The sequence below is a fragment of the Apium graveolens genome, chromosome 4, assembly GCF_009905375.1.
Source record: "Apium graveolens cultivar Ventura chromosome 4, ASM990537v1, whole genome shotgun sequence".
Classification (NCBI taxonomy): Eukaryota; Viridiplantae; Streptophyta; class Magnoliopsida; order Apiales; family Apiaceae; genus Apium; species Apium graveolens.
Window position 1 is genome coordinate 174,408,669 of NC_133650.1, and position 11,526 is coordinate 174,420,194.

Genomic DNA, 11,526 nt, shown 5'->3' on the forward strand with positions numbered 1-11,526 from the left:
CTTTTTTTGTCAGGTAGATAGATATTCTTTTAGTTCTAATATATAATATAATTTAAGTATTTATTTATTCTACTAATAAATGATCAACCGAAAATCAAACTGAAAATTATAGTATTTCAACTACAATTATTTAATGAAATATTATAGATGTTGTCCAGGTCATGATGTTAAACAAACAAATGCTTAAGAACGGAGAAACATCTGATGGCATAATCGTAATTACAATAGTTGTAATAAAGGTAACATTTATCTGAAGTGGGTTTATCTTACAGTTTTGATGGGATCTGCAATTTTTAGGTCTTGTAATACCGTGTAAGTTGTAACCAATCGAAACTTTCTTACATAATAATATAATTTCTTTTATTATTACAACAACAATTTTTTTTAAAACATTAATATTTGTATTTATTTCTCTCTCCTCTTTGCTCCTCCATATTTTGCAGACCATTCTCTTCCATATATATCTCTCCCTTAAAAACCCTAATTTTTATATTTTTAAAATCTCCCTCAAGATGTTATTTTGAAGATGATGATGGTGAGATCAGGTATTGAATCTATCTCATTTTATTAACTTATATCTAACTTATCGAATTTTATATATATTTTTTTTGTAATCACTTGGATTTGCATAATTCTCTTTTATTTAGCTGTAATTTTGTGTTTTTGTAGTGAATTGTAATCAGATTGTCTTTTTATGATGTTTAGTGTTGGTGGATTCATTGTTTTTTATTGCTGTGTTTAAATTTGTGTGTTTTGTTGAGTTATAGGTTTACTTATTTAGACTTGGTGAATTTATGATTATTCCATTATGGGTAGTGTTTGGATTGATGAAAGATTTAGTTTTTATGCTAAAATGGGAAAAATCTTTGATGGGTTTTGGATAATTTGGTAATTATGATTATTGGAGTGTTGGGGAGGTGTGATTTGATATTTATGATCTTTTTGAAGCAATTGATATTAATTTATGTAATGTTACTATTATGGATGCTGAAATTCTTTGACCTTTCCGAAAGCTATAGCTAGGTATCTTTGTCCCTGCACGATTGAATTCTGATGGCAATCACTTATGATCTTAAATCGATTTGCACAGTTTCTTTGATTTAGCTTGTAATTGTGTAATGGTTTAGTGAACAATAATTATAGTATGTATAAGTTTATGATGTCTAGTGTTGAAGCACTTATTGTCATAGTAAATTGCCTTTAGTTTGTGGTTTTTGTTAGCCATTGTAGATTTGCTGAATTGGTACTCGGTTACTTTATTTAGTTTCATTTTGGTAGTCTGTTTGGTTGGTGAAAGATTTTGTTATTTCAAAGAGATGGACAGAATGTTGACTGGTTTTGGATTAGTTGGCGAGTTGAATTTTCGATATCATTTGGAGGTGTGATTTATTTTATTTTTTTACTTTTTGTAGTATGATGTTGTAAAAGGATATGATTTATGCCTTCTTGTGAAGAATAATGGAAGCTAATTCATGTGATGTTAGTAATTTGGATGCCGATGTTCTCTTACCTCCTCGGAAGCGGCTTTTGGCCGGATTAAAGAAACAGAATTTTGATAGTAGCTCACACGTGCCATCAACATCTGTAATTTTGAGTGACTTTGATATCCAGCTAAATAATATGTTAAAATCTCATTCGACCAAATCTCCTGAGGAGATTGTGGAGGTCTCCAGGTCAGCAGCTGAAGCCGCCGATAAGGTTGCCAAGGCGGCCAGAGCTGCTGCTGGGAACAAGGCTGAGATAGCAGCCAAGGCTATGGCTGCTGCTAAGAGTGCGTTAGATTTGTTTGCGGTGATGTCTGAGGAGACCTCTAGTAGAGAAAATTATCTGAGGAAGAATAAGATGAAGAGACAAGTTCCTGTTGATATATTGTATAATAAAAAACATAGGGTTGAGACTGATGAAAAAATAGCACGTGACTTGCACCGGGCGATTAACAGCTCCCCAAGAACTATTAAGAACTCTTCTACTTCTGACATAAAAAGTTCCAAACATAAGAGGCTCGTGAAAAGTTTGTCTTCACAAAAGCTGAGGTATAATAATGATGGTATAATGTGGGATGGACATCGCCCACCTGTAAGCAATGTAAATGGTACAACAGCTAAGCTTCATGATGAAGGTTCCGCTCAAGGAGCATATGTGGTTAGAATAGATGAAGACCTATCAAATTTAAGTAAAATTGATAAGTATAAGATGACAAACGGAGGAGCAGTTTCAAGTGCATCGGGAGAGAAGATGAAGGATTTGTTGGAGGATCCAAGTAGCTTAGGCAGGAAGAGGGGAAGAATCAAGCAAAAAAAGTTGCCACTAAGTGTTTGCAACTTTAGGGATCAAGAAACAATCCCCAAGGAACAGATGAAACACAGAAGTTTGTCTTTGTCTGAAGAGAATGCGAGTAAAGATACTGCAAGCAATAAACATTTGTTCTCTGTAGGACCAGCTAGCAGTAGTGTGATGTCAATTGAAAGGTCAGGAACATGGAATTGCAAGGAATTTAAGGCACCTGCTTGTGTTAAACAGAATAAAGTCATGCAACTATAGTGTTTACAGTTTATTTGCAACTACCAGCAGCTGTCTTGACTTCTTCGGCCAAGGTAGTCATTTCACCTTCTTTTTTTGTGAATTTCATTATCTGTTTGCTGTTTAAAAGAGTATATTTTTTTTGAAGATATTATATTAATTTTCTTTTGTGTACTATATTTGCTGTTCAAAAGAGTAAATTATTTTTAATAAAGTAAATTATATTACATGTTATAGTTGCTCGCTTCACATTGAATCTTCTGCAAGTCTTTTGTTCCGTAGCAGATATTGAATTGATGTTATATGTTATGCCAGACTGTTGTTGGGAAAATTATATTGCCCCTCGGACCTTATAGAAAGTTGACTAATAAGAAAATTAAGCTTAGTTGTTCTTTGTAATTTCCTCCTTCCAAAAAAGACAGTTGTTTCTTTCTTATTGACTAGTATTTTCTTTACTACCTTGTCCTGCTCTTGTCACACCTGCACGATATCATCATCACACTTTTATTTTTTTTAATGAAGTGTAGGATTTGAGTCATTGTTTTTACTTGCATCATAACCAGACTATTAATCTGCAGTTATAGTGAAGTCAACAGGCATTAGTGTGATATGACCTTTATAGTGACTAAACATACATATTTGCTTGGAGGGTTACAATGTTTAAAGAAAATAATTTGGCCATCATCCGTTTGTCCTTCATAAACTATGGAGAGCTTCAAATATATAGATCTCATGCAATTTTACTTTTTTTTTTAATGTAAAACGTGGCTCATGTTTGATGCAGTGGCCCGATTTGGGTTATCTTGACGGACTGTTGCGTGGTGATTTTTCAAGTGGTTTGATTTTTGGAGGTTGTCGGTAATTTGAAATTTAGTTTAATGCTCAAGGTTTACAATTTGGTCTGCTTAAGATTTAAACAGGGTCTTTCAGTGTGTTTAATATGGTTTATGTAAAAACATCATATAATTTTCGCTTATATAGAATGCTACAGACTTCCTCTACTGCGTCAATTTCATTAATTCTTTTCTTATTTTCATTCCAATCCTTTGAAATCCTCAGCTATGTAATTGCTACGTCTAAATAATCTGTTGTCTGCAGTGAGAAGGTCCCTTTAACCTTAATCATCTGCTTGTCATGTGAAATATGATTTGTATATCAAACAATGACATTGTTTTTTCGGTGTGGATCTTTGTTGGTAACTATGTCATCATTGTATCAACATTGTTTTACACTTGTTCTTCCCTGTTTTTGTTTATATTCTACACTAACGGAACATAAGGCTGCAATTGAAGTCGAGCTCAATTTGAGATCAACTATTTAATCAGAAGATATTTAAGATAACAATTTAAGATCAACTGATATACGAAAAACTCGATTTAAACTTAATAAGAACTTGGATTTGGCCATAGGTATTTGGTTCACATTTGCGGAGTAATTTTTGCATGCTAGCTTATACTAGATAGATCTACATCACTCTTTTGTATATAAAGATAGAGATGAGATGGGTAAACTTTCCTTAAATTTGAGAACGACTGGGAGGAAAAGAAGCCTTACTAACGAACAAAAACTTGCTTATACTATAATGTAAGACCATCTTAAAAAATTCCATGATTGATCAAGATTAATTTACCGATTAATAGGTTGATGGTGACCAATCTGGCCGATTATGTAAAATTTGGGTTAAAATTGTGTTTTTTGTGAAAATTGGTCAATAATAATTGTTATAATTAGCGTGATGGATAAAAAATCGGATTAATCAGTCAAAATTGGTCTAATTGTCAAATATCATTAAAAATAAAAGATAATTAAAAAAACAAAAAGGTAGAAACTTAAATAGAAAATTAGAAGAAAAAAATATAATTCTCGAATATGTAATTACTATTTTAATGTGCTAAAAATAACAAATTTTCTTAATAAGTGAGTTAGCCACCCCCTTGACGATCTCAAAGAAGTGCATCAGAACTCGGCAAGCCATGATCGTTGGAAGAAAATATTTGAATGAGTTGGGGGCACGGCTGGTCTGTAACCTTGGAGAAATGAGTCTTGATGAGAGCATCACCGATGATCTTTCCAATTGTTCCATCATTCTGTTGGACCACTTTTTTATTTCCTTGGAGACCTCCCTATACTTCATTGATCAAACAATTTATTACTGCTCTGGCTGGGTCAGTACGAATAGAAGGATCCATCAGAACTTATAAGCTTGCAGTGGATCACAGAAAATTCATAAACTCCATCCATCCCTCCTTGACCCTCATATACAACAGTGACTCAAGGAAAACCTGGATCCCCATTATAGAAATTGTACATGTTTCACCAACACCTTCAAGCTGCAATCACATGCACAACCCACCCATTCTCACAAATACTAAACCCACATTAAGCTGGTGGCTTTTTGCAACGGCTGAACAAATCACCTATCTAATAACCTACCTACTAAACATGCTCATAAGTCTCCCGTTTCCTTAGTATGCAATTAGAGCCAGAAATTATAGATTTGAATCCAAAACCATGTAAATCATAATTATCATTTCACTCCATATCCACAAATGAAGGCTTAAATTTTACCCTAAAATATTTTAACCCAAAACAAGGGTTCAACCGGGAATATTTTACCCAATACATCAGTCCTCATTCTACTTAATGTATTAAGTATTAAGTTAAAAAAAAAAAGTATTAAGTGCAAGAGTTCTTTAACGTAAAAGAAAGCAGAACCTATGAGCATTAATGTATTGAAACTGTAATATAAATGGAAAAGACCTATAGTGAAGCATCATGCATTCAAGTCAAGAAGTGGTTACAACATGATCACACTGCACTGTTGTTATTGCCCGTAGTAATCATTCCATATTACATTGTACCAAAAAAAATGTCAACTGTTAATAAGTACCAAAAAAGTACACTTAATACAAAATAATTCTCAAGTGAAACTATTATGTAAATAGTGGCGCTCCTGTAGATCCTCTCCACACAAGTCCTCTTAATCTTCATGTTGCTTAAACATTTGCCTTTTCTATGCTACACTCCGTGTTAAGGTTCTGTGCTGAGCCATGGATGTTGCAAACACTGCTGAGCAGTTGGTCGCTTATCTGGTGCAAAATCAAGTATGGGGCAAAGAAATTCTGCAAATGCATGTGCATCTGTTTCAGAAAGTTTGAATTTGTCAACCAGTAACCGCTCAAGTGTGCAGTACTTTAACCTCCGAATCCTCTTCAGATCTCCATGTCTGTCAAAATAATCTTTGGATCGTAGCCCACCAATCGCTATCTGTCTTGGAAAAAAAAAAGAAGGAACACGGACATCACAAATATATCAAGGAACTAGGAAAGGAGGAGCTGGTGACGAACAGGCTAACCTTTCTAGGCATTTTTCCAAGGGCTTCCATCATTAGTGCAAGATGGTCCTGCATTTAACGGAATGATCAATTACCGAACAAAAGGGTAAAATAGTTCACTCAAGGAGATAGCTCCAAAACAAAAGGGTGCATATTTTTAACAACTTATCAGAAAATACTAAGTACACATGTGTGGGTTATATATTATGGTCAGTCAATAGAACAATAAATCAGGTAAACAATAGACTTGGCTGTTATGGTACAAAACTTATCATGTAACCTTCGAACAAACCTAAGTATATATGATAGTAATTAAAAATGAGAACAATAGAGTGACATGACAGAAAGTAACTGACCATACCTCATCCTCACTAAAACCTTGTGCAGCCTTGGGAGCAAACATCATCTCACCAGTGGCAAGCTCAAAGGCTATGCAAGCGAACGACCACATATCTGCAGAAAAGGAGTAGCCAGACTGAAGTATAACTTCTGGCGCCCTATACTGTCTTGTTTGGATTTCTTCAGCAAATTTTTTACTGTCCCAACATGCATTCCCAAAATCCACAATTTTGCACCTCATATCAATTCCATCCAGGCATCTGTCAGACTTTGGAGCTGGAACTAATCCACCTATTGAAGCTCGTCTACCAGATATCTTAGCCACTGCACTTTTAGCCCTCTGCTTTAGCTTTCTTTCAATGGCACTCATTGTAACACTACCAACAGGATTCCCTTCCGGCTTTTCAAGAATAGGAGTCATCCCAGACTTAACTGGGTCTTTTGAAGGATTTATAGTGGAGAGAAGAAGAACGTTTTCGGGTTTTAAATCTGTGTGTATAATACCGAGTTCTCTATGCAAATAATCTAAACCTGTCAGCAAGCATTTGCATATCTCCTTCACTTTATTCAATCCAAGGCCTTTATATCGATTGTATCTAATTAGCTGGAGAATGTTATCACCAAGAAATTCAAGAACCATGCACCAATGCTGTCCATTTGGGCCTACATGCTTAAAATGGTCAATCAAGCTTACAACACATCTACTATTTGAGACGTCACTGTTAGCAATAGCAGAAAGAACTTCAATTTCGTGTAGAGCAGATTGCGCAAACTCTGGTGCACTTTTCTGAATTTTAAGACCTACATATTTCTGTGAGAACAAATGCAAAACTTAAATTTATTAAAAAATAGCAGATATGTCTAAATTTTTTTAACAGGGAAATAGAAAACAGATATACATCTTAAAAAAAGTAGAAAAAATATATAAAGGAATTGGTTTGTAAGAGAGTATTTCAATCAATATAACATTGACTATGTTAATCCATCAGATATCTTGTTGAAATTATAACAGAACAAGATCATGCAGGTTAGAGTAAAACAGTTACATTTGCCAGTGCTGAATCTCATCATCTAAACAGATACCCATATTTTTTTGTAACAGAAAAGATTGACTAAAAGCGTTCATAACTGAAATATGCGCAGAGAGTTCATTTTTATTTTTTATTTTAAGACAAAGAAAAGAAATCAGAAGATTTTATACATGATTCTATAAAGGCTTCTGGTGGGCCACTTCACCGGCCAGTTGGATGGAGACATGATATTGGCTATGAAAATAATTTTGATCCCCTTCCTTAACAGCTAACTGGTGTCCCTCCCTATGAACCTCAGAAATGTTCCAAAGCCATGCAATATAAATGAACTACTTCCTAATTTACAATGGTGCCGTGATGCTGAATTTAAGCAGAAGGTCAATACTTGCTCCTTTATACAAATATATGACAATATGATAGGCAGGGGAAAGTGTGTGTCCAAAGGAATTTGTTAGACCTGTGTCAATGACAGTTGGATGGATCCGCCAAGGATATGTAGCTGAAGTATAGTGGCCTTTTAAGATCCTGCTTTGATTACTGGATCATTCCCACATGAAATGCTCAAAATATGTTTCTATAGGTATGATTTTAGAACTCCACCTGGGAGCAATTAGCTTTTGTAGACAGATTTTGCCTGAGTTATATTACAAAATCTAATGAGAAATCAGTAATTTGGACCAACGTTAACTCCATAAGTATAACATTATTCACAAGACCAATTAAACCCTATTCCACAAGAAACAACTGCCACGTAATATGAACTTTTAGTGTGCAATAACTCGCATACTGCCTTAATTGACAATTTGATAATCATACAACTGTAAAATTATGATTCATAACTCCCATGAGCGTGCAGATATATTTTAAGGCCAATGTTTACTAATTGTGAAAAGCTATCATCATATTATTTTTAGAGAAAAAAGGATTAATGTAAATGATAAATAGGATATTTCTCAAATTTCAATACATTTCCATGCTATGACAATTGAAAACCACTTTTCCGTTTCATTTTAGCAGTAAAGCTAATATAATAAATATTTCTTTAGCTAATCTTATGAACAAGTTCCATGTAGACACTGTCTCTTGCATTTTAATAGAACTATGTAGCTTATCAATTTTTTTACGCAAAAAACTTGAAAAAAATGTTTTCATAATTTCTAATTAAGTTCTTTATGGAGAAAGCCTTTTGACTTCTGGGAGTAGGAGTAAAACCTGCTTTTTGAGGAGAATATTATTAGGAATGGATCATAAGTTTATTGATATGGCAACAGAGCTCCCTTGGATAATAAAATGAGGTCAAGATAACCACAAACCATACACCTGAGTGCATATTAACAAAAAAACAATTAAAATGTAGACTAGAAAGTCTTTAATTTAAATTACAATCGGCCTTTACTTTAGAGACTCTCAACTATAGAGGACAAAAAATAATAGATTGCAGCTTAGCAATAGTCAAAGTGCATATAGTAGGATTTGGAAATAATTCCAAACGACACTCTGAAAACACCAATTATAAATATACTCCTCGTCAACCATAACATTCCCAAAATATAATGATATATTATTCCCCTCTTTTGGTACAAAAAACAGCAATTTCAAATATATATATAGAGAGTCTTACTCCAATAAAAAGTAAATTAAAATACAAACTACAAACTACACCTCCCACGCACAACTACACATAATTCCCTTCATTTTTAATTGAATTTTTCCCATCAATTAGTGAACTCTTTTTAAAATCTAACTTCACTATATTTTTCTACGTCATCCAACAATCAGTATGAATACCATATTTGATATGTTTCGACGATAAATCACTAATTATGTCTACGAGAATCACTAAAAGTACTGATTCTGGAATTAGTACTGATTTCAGTTTATTGATTCGGGTAAATTTAAATACTAATTTGTCGTCAAAATATAGCAAATATGTTATGCAAATCGATGAGTGGGAGATGAATAAAAATACGGTGAAATTATTTTTTTTAAAAAGTTAACCAACTAACGGGAAAAGTAAAATTAAAAACGAAGGGGAAAGTGATTAAACATATGAGTCTCATTGGTTTGTAGTTTGTATTCTAATATTGGTTTGTATTTGAGCACTCGCCTACGGTCAAAGGAATTGATCCGTTTAGTTCTGTTCTTCTCCTAGTTTGATACTATGAATCTCCCGCCCACCCACATTCTCTTTATCGAATCCTTCTAGGCAGATAGGAGAATCTCCACAGTAATGTCTCTGTTAGATTCTCCGGTCGAAATACGGCTTATCTGACAGTCGCATCGGGTCTGCCGCTCAGTTGACCAGTTGTTGCTTCATTGAATTTGCTTAACTAATAGGCTCACGATTCGACTTTGATCGTTATGTCTCCTCCATGTGCACTATGTATTCATGTATATATTTTCCAATTTGTTTTTAATTTTACTTTTCCCGTTAATCGGTTAACTTTTTAAAAAAAATAATTTTACCGTATTTTTCTCCATCTCCCACTCATCAATTTGCATAGCATATTTGCTATATTTTGACGAGAAATCAGTATATAAGCTTACCTGAATCACTAAGCTGAACTCAGTACTATTTCAGGAACCAGTAGATTTTAGTGATTTTTGTAAGCATAATTACTGATTTATCGCCGAAATATATAAAATATGGTATTCATACTGATGGTTGGATTGGAGGATGTAGAAAAATATAGTGAAGTTAAATTTTAAAAAGAATTCACTAATTAACGGGAAAAAATCAATTAATAATAGAGGGAATAAGGTGGAATTGTGTGTGAGGTGACGTAGTTTGTATTTTAATTTAGTTTGTATTGGAGTAAAACTCTCTATATATATAATTAAACAATTAACAATAATCATAAGCACATCCATATACTCAAAGCTAGGGATCTCAGATTGCAGCAGTACACCATAATTGTATATATACAAATCGACCACATTTTTAAAAAGTAGAAAAAAGAGTAGAGTAATCAAATAGAGAGAGAGAGGGAGGGGGGAGAGAAAGAGAGAGAGGGAGGGAAACAGACCTGGGTATGAGTATCAAAAGCGAGCCAAACAGTAGAGAACTGACCCCACCCAAGCTTTCTCTGAGCAACGTATCGGGCGGAAGCGAAAGTATCGGCGACTCTAACGGCATGATAACCGCCTTTACGGTAACAATCGAAGCCCTCGTTTTCCTCCTCCGACCCCGATGAAGAAGAACATGACATCCCCCTTTGTGTGTATATATCACTTCGGTAGAGAATGAGTAAAGAAATGAAATGGTGTTGATAATATGTTATTACATGTACGGAGTGTGTCGCTGTAATAATATTCATATATGTGGCGTGGGCGCCTTTTACACGGACTCTCGGGGCTCCGGGACATTTTTAGCATACCTGAATGTAAAGTTCAGTTTTATGGCACAATAACTCAAACATTTTCAAAAGTGGCATTTAACGCCACTTTCTCCATATTTTCAAAATTGGCACAGAGCGCCACTTCTTCCCTTTTTTTTTATTTCTTTTTCCTCTTTTCTTTTTCTGTCGGCGTTGTAGTTGTGTTTTATTTTGCAAGCATAAAAATTCTATGGAGGGCAAAGTTTGAGCTCAAATATTAAATTGTAAAAAAATTGTTTTGTTTTAATTTTTTTTGTTGGTGAGTCATGGAAACCTATTTTGAGTGTATATTTATTACTCCCTCCGTCCCGCCAATTCTTTACGTTTGGTTTGGGCACGAAAGTTAAGAAATATGTATAAAATAGTGAAAAAGAGAAAAAAAGGGGTGAAGTGGTGGGACCCATTGATTTTTAATATATAAAAAAGAGATAGTGGAGTAAAAATAGTGTGAAAAGGAAGAAAAAGTGGGAAAGTGGTGGGACTCATTGACTATTATTGGTAAGTTTTGAAATGTAAAGAATTGGATGAGATATCCCAAAAAGGAAAGTGTAAAGAAATGGTTGGGACAGAGGGAGTAATTTAATAAAAAGGTTATAAATATATAATTTGGTAGATTCGGAAAAAGGTACCATGAGAGTCGAGTGTGCATTTGTTATGCGAGGCCATGTTTTGCAACGCTCATATTTGATTCCTCTATGTAAAATATTATGGTTTAATTATTTTGCTATAGTGACGTAAACCTATTTATAGTATGTAATTTTAATTTTAATTTTAAATTTTATTTTGTATGGTTTTATTTGCTTAGAAAAGTGTATTATGGGGAAATATTTTTTCTCTTGACGATGCCTCATATTTGTGCATAACTCAGTTGCTGATAATGGATATTTTACGTGAAACACAAATTCCAGCACATAACAACAGCTAC

The 11,526-nt window shown here is 33.9% G+C and overlaps 2 protein-coding genes across 3 annotated transcripts; one reads left to right on the top strand and one right to left on the bottom strand.

Moving 5' to 3' along the window:
- The first annotated feature begins 377 nt into the window (after positions 1-377).
- LOC141720436 (uncharacterized) lies at positions 378-3,556 on the top strand. Its single transcript, XM_074522854.1, has 3 exons — positions 378-545; positions 1,413-2,594; positions 3,305-3,556. Exon 2 carries the CDS (start codon positions 1,459-1,461, stop codon positions 2,539-2,541), a length of 1,083 nt encoding a protein of 360 aa, XP_074378955.1. The 5' UTR covers positions 378-545; positions 1,413-1,458; the 3' UTR covers positions 2,542-2,594; positions 3,305-3,556.
- Positions 3,557-5,266: 1,710 nt separating this feature from the next.
- LOC141720437 (uncharacterized) lies at positions 5,267-10,593 on the bottom strand. 2 transcript variants are annotated; one of them, XM_074522855.1, is made up of 4 exons: positions 10,251-10,585; positions 6,216-7,004; positions 5,876-5,923; positions 5,267-5,787 (listed from the first exon to the last, which is right to left on the bottom strand). In XM_074522855.1, the coding sequence occupies exons 1-4, from the start codon at positions 10,539-10,541 to the stop codon at positions 5,551-5,553; spliced, it is 1,365 nt and encodes a 454-aa protein (XP_074378956.1). In that variant the 5' UTR covers positions 10,542-10,585; the 3' UTR covers positions 5,267-5,550. The 2 variants fall into 2 exon arrangements, with proteins under 2 accessions (XP_074378956.1, XP_074378957.1); XM_074522856.1 differs by having other exon boundaries at positions 5,604-5,791; positions 10,251-10,593.
- Positions 10,594-11,526: the final 933 nt, after the last annotated feature.